The 16,457-nt window shown below is 54.8% G+C and overlaps 3 protein-coding genes across 4 annotated transcripts; 1 reads left to right on the top strand and 2 right to left on the bottom strand.

Moving 5' to 3' along the window:
- Window positions 1-2: 2 nt before the first annotated feature.
- Window positions 3-8,584, bottom strand: LOC144068663 (UPF0606 protein KIAA1549). 2 transcript variants are annotated; one of them, XM_077593310.1, is made up of 20 exons: window positions 8,255-8,584; window positions 7,614-7,774; window positions 6,581-7,543; window positions 6,427-6,509; window positions 5,971-6,270; window positions 5,694-5,880; window positions 5,560-5,619; window positions 5,314-5,465; window positions 5,073-5,250; window positions 3,941-4,125; window positions 3,666-3,871; window positions 3,343-3,470; window positions 3,066-3,253; window positions 2,756-2,991; window positions 2,530-2,665; window positions 2,096-2,353; window positions 1,962-2,023; window positions 1,762-1,889; window positions 1,503-1,657; window positions 3-1,430 (listed from the first exon to the last, which is right to left on the bottom strand). In XM_077593310.1, exons 2-20 carry the CDS (start codon window positions 7,729-7,731, stop codon window positions 1,215-1,217), a joined length of 3,939 nt encoding a protein of 1,312 aa, XP_077449436.1. In that variant the 5' UTR covers window positions 7,732-7,774; window positions 8,255-8,584; the 3' UTR covers window positions 3-1,214. The 2 variants fall into 2 exon arrangements, with proteins under 2 accessions (XP_077449436.1, XP_077449437.1); XM_077593311.1 differs by having other exon boundaries at window positions 3,078-3,253; window positions 8,255-8,583.
- On the top strand, window positions 8,245-11,724 carry ovch1 (ovochymase 1). The gene is made up of 13 exons (XM_077593315.1): window positions 8,245-8,819; window positions 8,887-8,973; window positions 9,399-9,582; window positions 9,665-9,740; window positions 9,816-10,005; window positions 10,088-10,227; window positions 10,289-10,439; window positions 10,503-10,541; window positions 10,614-10,836; window positions 10,899-11,056; window positions 11,118-11,216; window positions 11,297-11,433; window positions 11,500-11,724. The coding sequence occupies exons 1-13, from the start codon at window positions 8,762-8,764 to the stop codon at window positions 11,656-11,658; spliced, it is 1,701 nt and encodes a 566-aa protein (XP_077449441.1). The 5' UTR covers window positions 8,245-8,761; the 3' UTR covers window positions 11,659-11,724.
- Window positions 11,725-12,734: 1,010 nt separating this feature from the next.
- On the bottom strand, window positions 12,735-15,924 carry wnt16 (wingless-type MMTV integration site family, member 16). Its single transcript, XM_077593995.1, has 4 exons — window positions 15,696-15,924; window positions 14,739-14,986; window positions 13,258-13,526; window positions 12,735-13,193 (listed from the first exon to the last, which is right to left on the bottom strand). The coding sequence occupies exons 1-4, from the start codon at window positions 15,794-15,796 to the stop codon at window positions 12,756-12,758; spliced, it is 1,056 nt and encodes a 351-aa protein (XP_077450121.1). The 5' UTR covers window positions 15,797-15,924; the 3' UTR covers window positions 12,735-12,755.
- Between the last annotated feature and the right edge of the window lie 533 nt (window positions 15,925-16,457).

Below are 16,457 nucleotides of genomic sequence, written 5' to 3'. Positions count from 1 at the left end.
TGTGTTTTGACAATCATCACCTTGTTTTCATCTTTATTTAGATTGAATCACCAGAATGGGACGCACCGTCTTGGCATTTTTAGAAAAGAAACGTGTGGGATTTTTTGATGCGCAAATCATCTGCACGGTGAGGACGTGTTGCCATGTTGGAAAGGCTCAACAGGGACGAATGGTAGCACCGCGCACCTGGTGCCGCCCACGGCTCAAATCACGCCGCAACGTTCCGATCTAAAAACAACGTGGGGGCGGCTCGGAGAAGCTTTTGATCACTCTTCAACATCCAATGTACATCTGACGTGTCGTTCATTGAAATTTGTTTGGAAGGAAAACATTTTCTTTTAGCAACATGCTAAGATGAGCAGCATTCTAACAGACACCCTCAAACAATAAGGTCATGCTGAAACATCGCAGAGAGACACACCTACTTGGCTAGCACGTCGTCGCCACATCGCGGCCAAATAGCGGAGAGAAGCTGGCGTTTGCGCTTCCCTCCGCTGAGCCATCACCGTGGCGACGTGAAAACAATTAGCGTAGTATCTTTGTGATACGCCGGCAAACATTTAGTATATGGCGGTCAAAATCTACAGCACAAGTACGGGGACCGGCGTGTCTTTTTTTCTCACAGAAGCGTAAACACATGGACCGACACGTTTTTCTAGAAATATATCAGAGACCGTAACTGGAGTGGCCGAGCAAAGATGGGCTGCGGAGGTCCGACGTCGAATGACCGCGATGAGGAGACGAATTGCTTAGGAGGGGGCAGAATGGCGACCCAATGAAAGTGACTTGATCTCAGAAGAGACTAAACTTTGGAAATTTTGCAAACTCCATCACCATCTCTGATATATCCAGTTATAATAAGAGATTCTAAACCATGGAAACATCTCACTAGCAAGCGCCACATGAATATTGTGCTCTTTGGGATGTCTGTCTGCCCCCGAGTATTTGTGTGGGAACGGTGGACAGTTGGAGGACGGGCACGCGGCCCGCTCGGGGACGCACAAGGCCAATGGGTGATCGATGACAAAAGATGGACACTTAGCACCATGGAACGTCAAGACCCGCGTCACAGCCCCGGTTTGGCCCGCAGCCTCGGGCGAAACCGGACGGCGGAGATGACGGGCGGACAGACGGAACCCTGTTAATATCCGGAGGCCGTGTAAAAGGTTGGGGTTCGGGTGGGAGCCGTACCCAGGGGGCCCTGAGGAGCACGGCTAAGGGTAGCCGCTCACCACCTGTTTCTGGGCCAGGCGGCGAAGCTCCTCGCGGATGGCCTCGATAAGAGAGGCGGAGTTACGGGCGGAGGGAGACGCGTCTTCGGGTAGGTACTCGGGCGGCGGCGAGGTGAGTAGGAGAGGCGGCACCAAGGGCTCCCCGAGCAAAGGGCCGGTCAGTCGGAAAACCGAGGAGAACTCGGGGAAAGGCAACGCCTGTCGGGACCAGTCCAAACGGGTTACGGGCGCAAAATCGGCAGGCGGCGTGGCGGTCGCAGGGACACTCACGCTCTCTCTGCCGGCCCCGGGTCCAGACGGGTCTCGGTCCGAAGGCCGCTCGTTCCGGCGGGAACCGCCAGGCCCCAAAGCGCCATGACCTGCGCCGGCGTACGCCCCCATCTGGCTGGACAAACCCACCTGGGTCAGGTGCTGGAGCTGTACACCTGCCCAACACAAAGTCAAGATCAGGAAACGGCATTCGTCATACGACCGGAAGCCAAATGCCATGCACCCTACAATGACGAAATACATATAAAGGGTTGAATACCCGCGCTGCCCCCGACGGGTCGCGGTCTGGAGGAGGAGGGCAGCTGCTTGTACTGTCCCCTGCTGGAGTACAGGGGATCCTGCAGGTGCTCTCCACTGCCGGCGGAAGTGTAGCCTCCCAAACTCTGTCTGCAAGAGATGGAAAAAAAGGAAGTCACGAGCTGCGGGGGAGGCGAGCGGGGATATCGGGGGCGGGATCACCTCTGCAGAAGACCTTGATCTCCCAGGCCGGAGGTCGGAGAAACTCCCAGCTCGGCGTATCTCTGCGGCGAGAGAAGACCAAGCTGAATGAGGTCGAAAGCGGCGAGGGACAGCCGCCGCTGGGCTCGACTTACGGCCGAGAGGGGGCTGTGAGAGGGCCCCGTCGGGTAGGACCCCCACTGCCTCCCCATGGGTCCGGGGAGGGCGGGGCTCAGTTCCCGGGCGGACGTGGACACCAAAGCAAAAGCGTCGTCGAGGAGCGAGCGCATCTGCTGTCGCGCCTCCTCGATGGAAGGCTGAGGCGGCACATAAGGGGGCGGCGGCAGGGCGCCCTCAAACACCTCGTCGGTGGGGGAAGGGCTCACCTGCTCCAGCGGCAGGTCGGGGTCGGACTGACAAAGACCACAGACCACTTTCGAAAAACATTCCTGCCTACACTTTGGGGCAGTAGCGCGGGTTTACAGGTTAGGGGTCGGCGACTGCTCGATTTTTTCTTCAGGATTTCATCACCTGCTTAGCCTTTCAATTTAGCGGGCACTCTACTTTTGGATTACGACTGTTTTCTCACCATGTAGGCCACGTTGTTGAGTCCAGGATACTTCCTGTATGTGGCACCCTGGTCGAGCAGCAGGCGATCCTGGTCCGTATCCGGAAGACTTCCCGGTCCGGGCGGGTTCCGTCGCCCCCGGGGAGAGTTTCTCCCTCTGCCAAGGACAACGGCGAGACAAAGGCGGGGACGATCGCATGCAAACAACAGGCGCTCGCGTACATGCGGATGGAGCGGAGCCACTTACCTGCGGCGTTCTCCGGCAGGAGTCGGTGGGGACGGCGCGTCGGGCCCGGGGACGCATTCGGCGTAGTCGGTGTGGTCGCCGTAGACATGCTGCGCCGCCACGGTCTGCGCCGGTCCGTCTCCGAAGGCGTCCATGATGTCGTCCATGGACGGAAACTCGCACTGTCCTCGCCTCTTGGCCCGCTGCCGCAGTTTATTTCGACGCTGCTCCATCTCGGACTTGTGTCGCAGCGCCACCTAGTGGAGACGTGCAGGAACGCGGAATGGCTTTACGATACGACGCCTGTCCGACAGGTCAAAAGAAGGCTCACCTCTGTGCTAACCTTGCGCGAAAGCGAAGGGCTGCGATCCGGCGGCGTGCCGGGCCGCGGACGCATGGCAATCAGCTGAACTTTGCCCGCCGGCCGCCGCGCGCCGTCCGACGAACCGCGGGAGAGACGGTCCACGTGATCGAAGATGGAAGATGACGACACGGGCTCGTCTCCCGCCGTCGGCGGAGCTGCAGGAAGAAAAGGCGAGAAACGCGTAAAAAAAATTAAGGGATGTCATTTCACGGCGCGATGGGATGTTGGAAAAGTCGACCCTGACCATTTTTGGGCGGTTTCCTCTGCGGCTTGGCCTCCGGGGGCGCGGCTGCCGCTCGAGCGCTCTCCTCCGCCGACTCTCTCCCGCTCGACTGGTCGCTGCCCAAAGAGTCGGCGTCCGATTGGCTGGTCCTGTCGAGAAAGGAATGCAATAGGCAGAGCCCGCGTGAAGTACCACTTCAGTTTGGAAACAAAGCCCACACCGCGAAGGCAAATTTAAAAAGGCCAAGGTCAGAAGTGGGAGGCAGACATTTGAAGCACCGCCCACAGCGCCAGGTGAGTTCCCGCTGGGGTTCGGCATGCGTTCCGGTCTCAGTAAGGGCTGACCTGCCGCGACGGCGCGCGCTTCGGCCGGTTTTGGCGGACGAGCCTTTGGATTTGGGGGTGTTGAGGTCCCCGCCGTCACAGGGCGTGGCCTCTTTAGCGGGGGCCGCTGGCGGTCCCGGTTCTTGGATCACCATAATGTCGTCTTTACTGTGCTGGCCCAGGTGAAGTTTGGCAAAGTCGAAGCCTTTCACACTGGAGGCCTGAAGCTGACATGCAAAGGCGTCAGCGAGCGGGCAGCTGGGTGGCCTCGCAGACCGTTAGGCTGCAACACGTACCTTCTGTCTCTGCTGGATGGTGTTGATGGCATCTGGCTGAAACTCCAGTTTTTCAGAACCGCAAAGCTTCCAGTAGAGGAGGATGACGATCAAGAGGGCCAACAAGACTGGCACGATCACGCCCACGATGAGCCAAATGCTACTGCTTTGGGTCTCGGATGGCGGGACGGGTAGGGTCTCCACCGCTGGGGACCAGAATGGGACAACCACGGAGGAATGAACGAGGGACCAAAAAAGAACACACAACGTCAGTTTTTCTTTGGTTTCCCATTAAGGCAACTGTTTGTTTTCCTCTTTTATTTTAATTCAATTGAACTTTTCTTGAAATGTTTGTTCTTCTTTTACTTTTCAAAGGAAGTTTTGGCCTGACTTCATTGGGGAAAAAAGCAGACTCGAGCAAAATTGGACTGTTTCTTGATGAAAGAAGGATCTGTTACCGGATCCCGAGTTGTACCGTACTTTCTTGCATAAAAGCTGGCCCCACGTATAAGCCGCACCCTTAAAATTGCCTTAAAATTGTTGAATTTTACAATTTTTCACGTATAAGCTGCCCAGATTCACAATTTTCACCTCCATGTTCATGGTTTTAATGGGGAGTACTAATGTGTTACTTTGAAGGGAAAATCTTAAGAAATATCATCGCACGCAGTATTTCTGAGATATTGTATGAATCGAAAGTACCGTCTGCTGGTTTGCAGATTCCTAAAGAGTATTGCTTGCATCTAGAAAAATTCAAAAAGGAAGTCACGCGACCAGTACAACCATGAAGTGTGTCCGTAGCGGTCTAGTTTCTCATCCCTAGACGGCGGCGCCCTAAGCGAGCAATGGCAGGCACAAGTAAGTGAGTTTTTTTCACCTTTTATGCAAGATACGGTTTATTTTTTTCCTTAAATTTCATTCATAGACGTCAAAATTAATTTTGTTTAGCATTTTATCTGTTTATCCTTTCTCTATTTTCAAATAAATCAGCTGCATTGTCTTGCGTTATGGCGTTTCGTCTTTGTCAACTTGGAGTTTAGTGCCAAGTCTAATTTGTGCGCATAGAATCCGCACCCTGGATTTAGTCATCATTTTTTTGGCGACAATATTTATGCAAGAAAATACGGTAATTGGATTAAAAAAAGGGACTCACGTCGGGCCAGCGGTCGCTGAACTTGGTGTCCTAAGACGATGGCCGCTCTCTGGAGGTCCAAGCTGTTCAGGGTTTGAGCCGTCTTCTCCGCCGAAATCCGCGTGCCTTCCGGCCCCTCCGCAAAATAGAAAATCTCCAAGGGGAGCTGCGGTCCGGGCAACCTGGCCACCCGCACCACCTGAAGGGCCACGGGAGTTGCGTTTCGTTCGCGGCGCCAAGCCTCGGAAGGAGGAGAGCGTACCTGCAGGCTGCCATTGACCACGGTGGTAGCTCTCCTCCAGCGCCGCTTCCCGGAAGCTCCGAGTCCCTCCTCCAGCAGTGAGGCCAATCGGCGCTCCACGCGGGCTTTGAAACTCCTCTCTGAAAAGATCTCGTTCGGAACGCCCAGCAAGACTGAAAGCGAGCGAAAGTCGCCAGTCAGCCCGGCGACCTGCGGAGATCCTTGCCCAGGTCGAGGGAAAAAGATAAAAATAAAAAGCCTCGTCACCTGTGCGGACCCACGTTGATCTCAGGTGATGGGAGGTGTTCAGCTCAGGGTAGTGAAAAGCTGGAGCAGAAACCGGGTATAAACCCTAGTCGGGAATGAGCGAGAGGTGGAAAACGGACGGCGGCGGCGCATACGTTCGGCGATCTGCAGGGCCGGAAATCCCACGTAGAAACTGAACTCCACCGAGCTGAGCTTCCTCAGGTGGCGGCTGACCTCAAAACCCGACAGGTAGCCTTGGGCGTCCCGCACCGCAAACACGATGTCGACGGGGAGCTTTCGCTCGCTTCTAGGCTTGACCGAGCTCAGCGTGATGTTCAGCAGCTGGAGGGAAGCGGGGAGGCGGAGTCACGGCTAAGTCTTTGTCGCCAACAAGCAGGTTGAAAGAACCCTAACCCCGTCGGCCGTAAGCACCTGAACGCTGACAGCGCCCGACTCCGAAGAGCGCCGCCGCGCTTCGCCGTAGGCCGTCTCCAAGCCCGTCTCCACGCGCTCGGTGAAATTGCAAAGTCTGATGTCGACGTGGGCGGGAACGAACAGCAGCACGGTGTGGACGTGGTAGCGGAAGTCAGGGACGGCATAGAAGGTGGACACGGGTGGAAGCGGGCCCGAGAGACGCGGCGCTCTGCGGAGCGCGTTGATGATGGATATGGCCGTGTAGATCAGCGGGCCAGAAACTGCACGGAAGGCAAAACTGGACGGAGGTCTGGAAAACTGACAAACAACGGAGGCCTGTCAAACGGCAACGGACGGGCAAAGGTTTTCGTTCCGATGCAAAACGGAGACAATCGTCGGAGCAAGTGTCGCCAAATTCGCTCGCGGAGAGCAAAAGTACAAATGACCGACCGCAAAGGATGATTTGCGACTCACCTGGAGCTCCAGCGACGTATTAAACTCCCTCCTCAAAAGGTCGCGGACGCGACCGAAGCCGGCGGCCGAGCCACGAGGCCCCCCTAGAGAGAGTGCACGTTACTCCCCCTGTCGTCGTTAGGCGGACGTGACCCCACCCCCGGCGTCGACGTACCTACTCTGACCAGGTAGGAGTCGGGCTTGGTGATATTGCAAAGGTAGCGCTTAGGGACGGGGACGTGGGCGGCCCTCGGCGCGGTAACCGCCGAGGGAGCCGTGGTGGAGCCCGCCGCGGGCTTCCCGGGCCCTTCGGTGATCTCTGCCGGTCTGTGCGGCGCCGGGGGAGGCCTCCGCCCGCTCTCGTTAAAAGCGGGAGGGGCCCGGCTTGGCCCGAAGACGTCTTTCGCCCGCGGAGTGGAAGGAGCGACCGACGGGGGATACCGCTCGACGGCGGGGACGGCCGAGAGGGACGGAACAGGCTCCCCGATCGGAGGGGGAGCGGTCGAAGGGGGATTCGGAGTTCGGCTCGGGTCGGAAGCGGGGGGAGCGGCCGATTCGGAGAAGGGGTCCCCGTGCTTTCCCCGAGCCTCACCAGAAACTTCTTTGCGCCGCTCCTTGGCCAAGAGGTTGGTGTAGTATTCCAAACTGTTCATGTCGGGAAGCAAAAGCTCTGTGGGTCGAAGAGGCGCCAAATCCTCGGGGTCGTAGTCGTCATCCCAGGTGGGGAAGACGTCCGGGCCGGCGTCGCGGGAGCGCGGGGGCAACGCGGGAGTGCTGGACGAAGGCCAAAGGGGAAGGCGGGAGCGAAGGGGCGGGGCGGGGTGCCGCGGCGAGGCTCCCTCCGAGGGGGGGAAACGCTCCTCGTCGTCGTACAGGTTCTCCGGAAGCGCCGTGGTGAGGGATGGGTCGTCGCTGTCGGCGAGCACCAAGGACAGCGTCTCCAGATAGTCTCCGGAGGCCCAGGCCTCCTCCAGAGAATTGCCGTGTTCCCAAGGGGACGCCGCGCGGGAGGCCGTGGGTGGGTTCAGGCTAGGCGACAAGAGGTCCGGGGGTCTGAGGAGCAGGTGGATCCCGTGCGCGGCCCGGTCTTCCGAAAGCGAGGGGCGGGAACCCACGCTCGTGTTGAGCTTGGCCGCATCTGGGAGAAAAAGACAAGTCGTTTGAGAAGCAGGCGCAGGCGCTACACGGGGAATCATTATTCAACGTACCTCCGGAAAGTGAAGTGGATGCCGCCGTGGAAATCAAAGTGATGGTGAGCAGTAGGAGGCTCTGCACGGAGCTTGTAGCTTCCGTCCCGGATTTGCCCACCGGGATGCGGGGACCCATGTTGGGATTGCGCTCTCTACCGCCGGGATGGAGTGACCCACGCCTGAAAAGGGTCCACATTTGCAGTTAATTTGCAAATGGCGGGATTGGAAAAGCTCCCCCATTGCAATTAGTATTTCCAATGCCGACGTATGCATTTGAAAAGCCCTCCTGAAATATGGTGAGACTACAAATAGTCCTATTTTGAATAAAGAGGGTACGTGCTGTGAGCAATCGCGCGCTCACAAATGTGCTCCATCTTCCATTTCAAAGACAAACGGCTACCTTTTCATTTTAAAATGATCTTCATGAAACGACAAATAGGAACGACATCGTCAGCGGACTGGAAAATACAATCGCCTTGGCTCAGAAGGTGGATCCAAGAAATTGCTCTCTTCCCGCATTTTCAAGAGATGAATTTGAATGTGGATTTGACCCGTTCACTTCTTAAGTTGGCACAATCACGAAACAGCTGAGCCCAATTTCCAATTCCCAACGATCCCGTCCATCCATTTGGCGACGCGTCCGTGTGCCAAGCGCTTACCGGTGGCGGCCTGTCTCACGTCGAAGGTGGGCTCCTGACGGCCCGCATCGTCCGCTGCTACCCCGCTGCTGCCGCCGACACCTTACGAGGTGCTCCGATCCGATCCGATCCGATCAGGGGCCACTCGACGTGACGACGACGGCCGTGGTGGTTCGCGTCGGGAAGACGACGAGGCGAGAGAGGCGCCGATGCGATTCCGATCTACCTGCCATCGTGCACGACGGACAGACGGACGGACTTGGACGCGCCCCTCCCGCAGCCGCAGCCGGAGTAGGAGTAGTTAAAGGAAGAGCGAGGCGCGTTCACGTTCTAGTCACGCGCCTGGACGTTTGCCGTCGGACGCCCCCTGGCGGCCAATCGCTCTCCTTAAACCCGAGCAGCCTTCCCCGGCGGTGACGATGACGTCGGTCGCTTCGTCATTAAAGTCCAGTCTCCTTGGAAACACTTCCAGGCGTGTGGAATCCAATTTGAGAGTGATATTGACGCCCCGCCCTCCTCACCTTCGCCATGGCGTCGCTTGTGCTTCTGTTCCTGCTTCCGATGGCCGTTCCTGGCTCTCTTGGTGGTCAGTGATGGTTCGTCTCGGGGCTTCCGACGTTGACGTTTGATTGCCCGCTCCTTGTCGTCGTCAGGAGTGGGAAACTCCACGGCGTCGCCCAGTGATGGCCGGTCACCGGCCCGAAACGCACCTGGCTCGGGGAATTTCTCGGGACACTACGGTATGAACCAACTACAAATACTATACAATCAGATTAAAAATAAAATAAAAAATAAAAAATAAAATAAAATAAAAAGCAAAACACACACTATGAAGTGAGTTTTGTATCCAGGAACAGAATTTTAAACAACTTTGCAAGTTGAAACTAAACCTTTCAGCATATAAACTTTGTTTGGAACAAATTGTGACAAAATTTTCCCATCATTAGCAACAGGTTCTCCTTCATGATTGGCACCCTTGAACACCTGGTGTTGCAGATTTTTTTAAAAAACCTCAACTGCAACAGTTTTTTAAATGTACGGGGGGAGTACATTTATAGCCAATTCTAATATGAAAATAAGAATAGTTAAGTGAGCTTAGTTTAACTTCTTTCTACTGTCCAAAATGGAGAAAGGTCAAAATTGTGACCGAGTTGCTCACTTTCAGAACTAGCCGGCGTTCGCTCCTTCACGGCAGAACAGCGAGCGGAGCTGCGCATTGTCGGCGGTCAGGAGGCCTGGGCGCATTCATGGCCGTGGCAAGTGCTACTCCGCTTCGCCGGAATGCCGGCCTGCGGTGGCACCGTCCTCTCGCCGCTCTGGGTGGTCTCGGTGGCCCACTGCTTCAAAAGGTGGTGCTCCATGCAACACAGACAACCACAGCGACCGCCACTAACCACCTCTTGTCCGCACGCGCTCGTCACTTGTGCGCAGATTCCACCGAGCTTCTTTCTGGACGGCGCTGGTGGGGAAACACAACCTGGACGACCCGGACGAGAAGGGACAGCAGGTGCCTCGGACGGCTTCGAAAAGCGGCGGTATAGCTTCGGCGCTAGGTCGCGAACGTGCTGCGGTTTGGGCTCAGGTGGTGGGCGTGACGGCCATCGTCAGCCATCACCGCTACAACTCCGGCACCAAAGAGTTTGACGTGGCTCTGCTGAGGCTAGAACGAGCCCTGACCTTTGACAGCTCCGTGCGACCCATCCACGTGTGGACGGCGGCCTTGCCCGCCCGGGAAAAGTGCACCGTCACCGGCTGGGGGTCCACGCAGGAGAGTGAGCGCGGCGCCGAGCCCGTCGTTCCGTCGGTGGCAAATGTCCGCCTCTGAAGCCGTTAGGTTTTCTTCCCACCCGGCAGATGGGCCTCGGGTGTCGCGGCTGCAGGAGGTCAATATCACCGTGCTGAGCTCCGACCTGTGTCGGCGCTACTACAAAAACAGGATACGGGCGCGCATGTTCTGCGCGGGGCAGGAAGAGGGAGGAGTCGACGCGTGTCAGGTGATTGGTGTGCATGCTGGCGCACAGGTGCGTGAACTCGAGCCTTGCGTGTGTCCGTTAGGGCGACTCTGGCGGTCCGCTTTCCTGCTATGCCGATGGACGCTTCTATCTATTGGGCGTGGTGAGCTGGGGTGTGGGCTGCGGCCACGAGAGGAAACCGGGCGTCTACACCCAATTGGGCCGTTACGCTCGCTGGATCGCAGACGTTGTCGGTAAGGGCTCGCACTGTAGTTCAAACTTTGTCAATTTTTTTCGCATCTCATCATGTCTTTCAGAAAACCAGGAATTGGGCTATGCGGACAAGCTGGGCGAAGGTACACCCGTGGGCTACTGGGCAAATGACGGGACCCCGCGGCCGGGCTAAATTTCGACCCCGTGCTGCGTAGAAGACCGATGCGGGAAGCGGCGCGAGTCTGGCTGCCAGAACCCCTCGGGGCCCGCGGGTCTGCGGGTAGGCGAGGACGGATGGGTCAGTGTGGAGAACGTGACGGAGGCGTGTCCGGGGGCGTGGCCTTGGCAGGTCAGCCTCCAGGCATACGGTCTCCATTACTGCAGCGGGGTTTTGCTCGGCCGCCGCTGGGTGCTGGCCGCGCGGCACTGCCGTGTCCGGTGAGATGGCCGCCGACGCCGTCGGTCATTTCCCCGCTTGGCACCGCTTTTCTGGCGCGCAGAGCCGGAGAGGACGTGGCGGTGCTGGGGGCCCACGACATGGGCTTGTCTTTGGCTCAAATCGTGCCCGTGGAGCGCGTCTTGGAAGCCCCTCAGGAAGACGGCTTCCCTCCCAGAGATGACCTCGCGCTGCTACGCCTCGCCTTTCCCGCCAGGCCGGGTAGTCGCTCGGCTCAACGCGTCCTCCGACCGACCGAAACCCTGACGCGTCTCGCTCGCAGGACCTGGCGTGATGCCGATCTGCCTGCCGGAAGAGGACGAGGAACTGGATCATGGCTGGACATGTCTCAGCGCCGGATGGGGGACGACGTCTGCTACGGGTAAGGGCTACTTTGGCGCCGAAGAAAAAAAGAAGCCGACTTCTTTGAGCAGGGATTGACAACCGGCCTTCTTTCACCAGCCGGCCTCAACGAGAGGCGTCTGCACCAAGCCCACGTCTCACTAGTGGGGCGCGACGAGTGTCGGGCCAAGTGGGGCCGGGACCCGGTCGACGACGGTCACCTGTGCGCCCACCCCGTGGCCGGCGCCGCCTGCACGGTAAGGTCCGACCTTTCTCGGAGTCGAACGCTAACTGAGCTAAGAGGGATTCACGTTGGCGCGCAGGGCGACTCAGGAGCCCCGCTCTTCTGTCACAAGCGAGGAACCTACTTCCTCTTCGGCCTGCTGACGTGGGGCAGTCGCCGCTGCGACCCCGACAAGCCAGCCGTTTTTTCCAAACTGACCAATTACGTCCCATGGATTGGCGAAGTGACGGAGGCCTGACGGAACCGATCGGCTTTGTAGATGCCCTGTTTATCGTTTCACAATAAAGCTGCACCCAAAGAAAGAAAAAAACTTTGGTTTTATTTCAATGGGTTTGAGCAATGTTTAGACAAGGGGAAAAGATCTGAGGCTTGAGATTTTGAACCAAAGTCATGTGGAGCGCAAATAAATCTTTCCCAATGACAGCCAAGCATTTAATTTCGGTTTCAACTCTAAATTTAATCTTTGTTGAATGTGTCCATTTTTTTTAATTGTAAGTTTCTTTTTCCAAATTGCTATACGGCAGGGGTCGGGAACCTTTTTGACGAAGAGAGCCACAAACAATTCATATTTTCCAGAGCCATACTACGAATTTAAAAGTCAAAATACATACATTTAAACGACGAGTGCCTTTTCAATTTTTTTTTGTAATTTCACCACTTTTAAAGTGGAAAAAAATGAATATTTTTTAAGAGATTCTTATACTGTTGCTAATCAATGAGAGTATGCATTCCATAAGAGTCTACTGCAAAAAAATGAAGATTAAAACAAAAAAAAGGAAGATTAAAGCAGTTCTAAATGTAATATCTCAGTTCTGTCAACAGCGATTTCCATATTTTAGCTCATAGATTGGCAAAGAGCCAGATGCACTCATCAAAAGAGCCACATGTGGCTCCCGAGCCATAGGTTCCCTACCCCTGCTATACGGCAATACCTGGCTTGGATCCGCTAAATATACTAGATGAAAAGTTTATAGTCTAGGAACAATAATAGAAACATGAAATGGGGATAAAAGGTAAGTCACAATTAGAAGCAAGGACAATGTCTACTTTTGTGGGTTAAATAATGGTACAGAGGGGGGTTGAAAAGTCCAAATACTATTAAATTGCATAAAAACAATGTCCCTACATGTCGGTTATTCACCTATGGCGGCGGGTCTTGAATCCTATTTGCCGCCATTAACGAGATATTACCGTATCCAGTTCAGGCTACCATGCAGTTCGGTCTTTACCAGGTGTCGGATAGTTTTCCGACCAAAGCACACGATTGACAGGTGAAGCTGAACGACGATCAGTTCCCGTACGAATTTACGGTAACCCTGCGTTTTTTGGCGTCCCTCACTTGCAGGCGTGCGTGTCGCTCATGCTCTCGCAACGGCGGCAGCGCACGTAGCAACACCAGACAAACTTGCAGGCGCACCTGCGCACGTGGCGCTCCACGTGCGTGTTGTAGCCGCGGCCGCAGCACAGCAGCTTGCAGCCGTCGGGGCCGCCGGAGGTTCGGTTGCAGCGCCGGCCCCTGGTGCCCAGGACGCCGCCGCGCCGGTCCTCCACGCAGTAGTTGGGCGACTTGTTGACGAAGACCAGCTGATGCTTGTCGGGCGGGGGCTGCGCTCGCAGCTCCTTCCTCTTCAGCCGCGCGCTGCGCTCGTAGCGCTCCTTCAGGAAGGCGCCCACGCGGCCAAAGGGCGCCATGGTGCGCCAGCACGTCTTGGCCGCGCATGAACCCGACACGCCGTGGCAGCGGCAGTCCGTCGACATGGTGGTCACCACCGCCTGCCGAGAGAAAGAGGTGAACGCCGCCCGGCGATTCGCCGGGGAAAGAAAGGTTTTGGGCTACCTGCCTTCCGGCCTCGCTGTTGTGCGCGTTCATCCGGCGGAGGGCTTGCGCCCGCGGGCCCTCGGATAGGAAGCGGCGGCTGAACCAGGCGCCGTACTGGACGCGGTCGGAGCAGCCGCCCCAGTGCCAGGCGTCGGCCGGCCCCGGGGCCCCCGCCGGGCTTCCGTCGCAGCCGCACTCGCTGGCGTTGCCGCGACTGCAGAAGCGGGTGACGGCGTGCGCCAGGCTGGCCGCCATCACCGCGTACAGGAAGGCCGTCTCTTTGGTTCCTTCGGACAGAGTGGCAATCAAGCAATCAATCGGTCCGGTTCGGCTGCTTTCGAGCGTGACTTTCCCACCGGGGGGCGACATTACAGACTTTTTTTTTTTAAACAAGAGCTTCATTGGGGAAATTTCGATCGAATAATTCGCCCGTCATGCGATCAAAATTTCGTGATGCGACCAAGCCAGGTCTTTTTTGCATATCTTTTGTGTATAACAATATCTACGAGCACGGATCAACTAATTCAGACGAGTTTCTCATACGACCAGGAAACGCACAACGCGCGGGCAAAAAGAGGGCTTTCTGGGTAATGAAGTATACTCGTGCACACAACACCCATAGGCAATGGCAACCTTTCTCAGAATAAAACTTCATTACCCACAATCAATATGTGGGTAAGCTCAACTATTGTATTTCCTGTTATTCTTTCTCAGGAAAGATGCTCCCGCGATCGTTCTTTAAAGACTATTTCTCGTTGGCAAGTGGTCGTGCGTTATCCTATGGTGATGACATTTGTATGAGACATTATCGAAATATTTTGAAGGGTAGACAAAAACAAACAACTCTTGATGCGTTCGTTTTGAAGACTTGGGCGGAGCGGCCAGGTGGTGTCAACCCGTAGAACTATGTAAGGTAAAAAAGATTACAACAAATTTAGAATTTAGTTTTGTTTGAAGTTACATTAAATGTTGAGTGTCTGTATATAGTTATCCAAGTTAATTTAAATTTGTTTGTTCATTTACAAGTGCATTGTTGCCGTGGATAAAGCCCCCCCGAACACCCCCCCCCCCCCCTCCGTGTATGCCGCTGTCTCTGCCCTCCGCAAAATGTGTCTAATTTTACTCCTATTAAACACATTATTACTATCAAACCACTCGTTATTTATTACTTTGTCAATATATGGCGAATTATAAGAAATAAAACATTTTTTTTCAATCCAATATCCTGTTTTTGGTGTTTTTTCAGAGAGTTGGAACGAATTAATTTGTTTCCCATTCGTTTCAATGGGAAACTTCCGCTCGAGTTACGAGAATCTTGTCATACGAGCTCAGTCCCGGAACGGATTAAGCTCGTATCTCGAGGTACCACTGTACTGTAGACCCGTAACTCCTCAAAAATGGAATGTGTCCCTTTGTCCCAAAAAATAATCATGTCCCGAATGACCCGGGCTAGAGTTAGCCCGTTCCGGCACCCCAGATAATTTAGCGAACGCACTCACCGCTGGTGAGCTCGTGACCGAAGACGGCCGGGTCGCGGCCGGTGGAGCAGTTCCACCTTTCGTGTCGGAACTGGTTCTGGCACTCGCTGACGGCCAATCGGGCTGCGACGCGGATGCTGGGTGCCAGGAAGCTTCTCTGGCGACAGATCTCTCGCTGTTCCACGCTCAGGGGGGGCGAGCGGCAGCCGTCGTCATCCCGGGCGCGCCGTTCCCCCGACCGGTCGCCCGTCCCGTCCACGCCAAGCAGCCTGCGAAGATCCACAACGGCAAACATCAAAACGGTAACCACCATTCCATCTGTCATCATTATCTGAAACCAATTTTCAGTACCTTTCGCACACATGACCAACTTTTAAATGGAGAGAAAAAAAAACAATACATACTAGATTGTTTTAAAAAGTGCTGGAAACGTTTAAGAACATGCATTGTGAAATTGCTTAAAATATTTGGTGCACTTTTCATTGCATTTGTCTGCACGTTGTTCCGCCACTCTTTTGTGTTTGAAAAATAAAAAATGTATTTAGCATTTGTCTTTTCTACTGTAGCATTTATTTGACAGCTACATTCATAGTACAACGCTCAGGCTCAATGATGCACTTGATCATATGAAGGTATTTGACTGACCAATAATCGCAACTTTTGATAGTCTTTCTTTGTTAATAGGCAGGCATTTTGAGTGCCGTTGGAAATCACCTCCCATCGGTTTTTCCATCGGGCAAAAAATAATTAGTAACGCCAATAATGCTTTCTGCTCAGCTCATGAGACGAATAAAAATGCTCAAACGCATCTTACTTTAAGAAAACATCTGAACTTTTTGAGCTCATTTGCAGGCATGAAAAAACTTTGGAGAGAAAAAACGATGATGAGCTTAAATGAAAAGCAACCCAAATCTGTTAACGGCAGAAACCCTGTCCTCTCTCTTGGAAATAAGAAAGCGCGTGCACGCGAACACTCACATCCAAGTGGCCTGGCAGCACAGCGGGCACACGCACAGCAGCACCGTCAGCGTGCACACGCGTCTCACCGACACCGGCTCGGAGTTGGGATTGACCTCCATGGCGTCCTCCGCGTCAGCCGCCGCCGCCGCTACGGTCGTCGGTCCTCATGCGCGTGCGCGTACGGGAGGAGCCCGCGCGCACCGACGAGACCTCGGAGCAGTCTGAAGACTCGGAGGCAGAACCCCGTCCTTCTGGAGACGGTGCCGTGACGTCATTGCCCACAGCTAATTGGACGGACAATCAGCGCCCACTTGACGAAAGGCCTACGCCCAACTCCGGAAATTTCAACTTTTCAAGTTTATCATGACGGAAAATTCAAACAGGTCAACACTCAAAACTCCATATCCAAGTAAACTATACTAGAAACTATTTAGCGTTTCATTTAACCATAGACATACCAACTTGTATTCACATACATACCTGTCAGCCTCGGCCAATCGCTCCACTTATTAATGATTGCAATTGCCCTTATTAAGCGATTAAAAAAGGTACAAATGCAACGTGGGACATAATTACTCACATAGGACGCACTTAAAAGTCTAAAATTTCCCCCAAAGTGGACGTGGTGCCCAATCAGTCGGTGCGCCTTTTGTATGCACTAAATTCAAGATTACGCTGACCTGCTTGACTATCGGAGTACATTGCTTGCTGACACGCTATATGTGTATAGTGAAAAGGAGGATGTGTGAAAGGGGAATGTGGATATCATGCTTAAAGCAT

This window comes from Stigmatopora argus, chromosome 23 (assembly GCF_051989625.1).
Source record: "Stigmatopora argus isolate UIUO_Sarg chromosome 23, RoL_Sarg_1.0, whole genome shotgun sequence".
Lineage (NCBI taxonomy): Eukaryota > Metazoa > Chordata > Actinopteri > Syngnathiformes > Syngnathidae > Stigmatopora > Stigmatopora argus.
The sequence above is the reverse complement of the archived record's forward strand: the minus strand, read 5'-3'. Positions and strand labels throughout refer to the sequence as shown.

What these genes read in the sequence shown, in the direction of transcription:
- wnt16 (XM_077593995.1), bottom strand. Translation starts at nt 15,796, where the DNA reads ATGGAGGTCAATCCCAACTCCGAGCCGGTGTCGGTGAGACGCGTGTGC. An exon ending in CGGTCACGAGCTCACCAGCG is followed by an intron (nt 13,527 to 14,738) that starts GTGAGTGCGTTC and finishes CTCTGTCCGAAG; the next exon opens with GAACCAAAGAGACGGCCTTC. An exon ending in ACAGCGAGGCCGGAAGGCAG is followed by an intron (nt 13,194 to 13,257) that starts GTAGCCCAAAAC and finishes TTCTCTCGGCAG; the next exon opens with GCGGTGGTGACCACCATGTC.
- ovch1 (XM_077593315.1), top strand. Translation starts at nt 8,762, where the DNA reads ATGGCGTCGCTTGTGCTTCTGTTCCTGCTTCCGATGGCCGTTCCTGGC. An exon ending in CGTTCCTGGCTCTCTTGGTG is followed by an intron (nt 8,820 to 8,886) that starts GTCAGTGATGGT and finishes TGTCGTCGTCAG; the next exon opens with GAGTGGGAAACTCCACGGCG. An exon ending in CGGACGAGAAGGGACAGCAG is followed by an intron (nt 9,741 to 9,815) that starts GTGCCTCGGACG and finishes GTTTGGGCTCAG; the next exon opens with GTGGTGGGCGTGACGGCCAT.
- LOC144068663 (XM_077593310.1), bottom strand. Translation starts at nt 7,731, where the DNA reads ATGGGTCCCCGCATCCCGGTGGGCAAATCCGGGACGGAAGCTACAAGC. An exon ending in ATACGTCGCTGGAGCTCCAG is followed by an intron (nt 6,271 to 6,426) that starts GTGAGTCGCAAA and finishes GTTGTTTGTCAG; the next exon opens with TTTTCCAGACCTCCGTCCAG. An exon ending in TCAGCGACCGCTGGCCCGAC is followed by an intron (nt 4,126 to 5,072) that starts GTGAGTCCCTTT and finishes TCTGGTCCCCAG; the next exon opens with CGGTGGAGACCCTACCCGTC.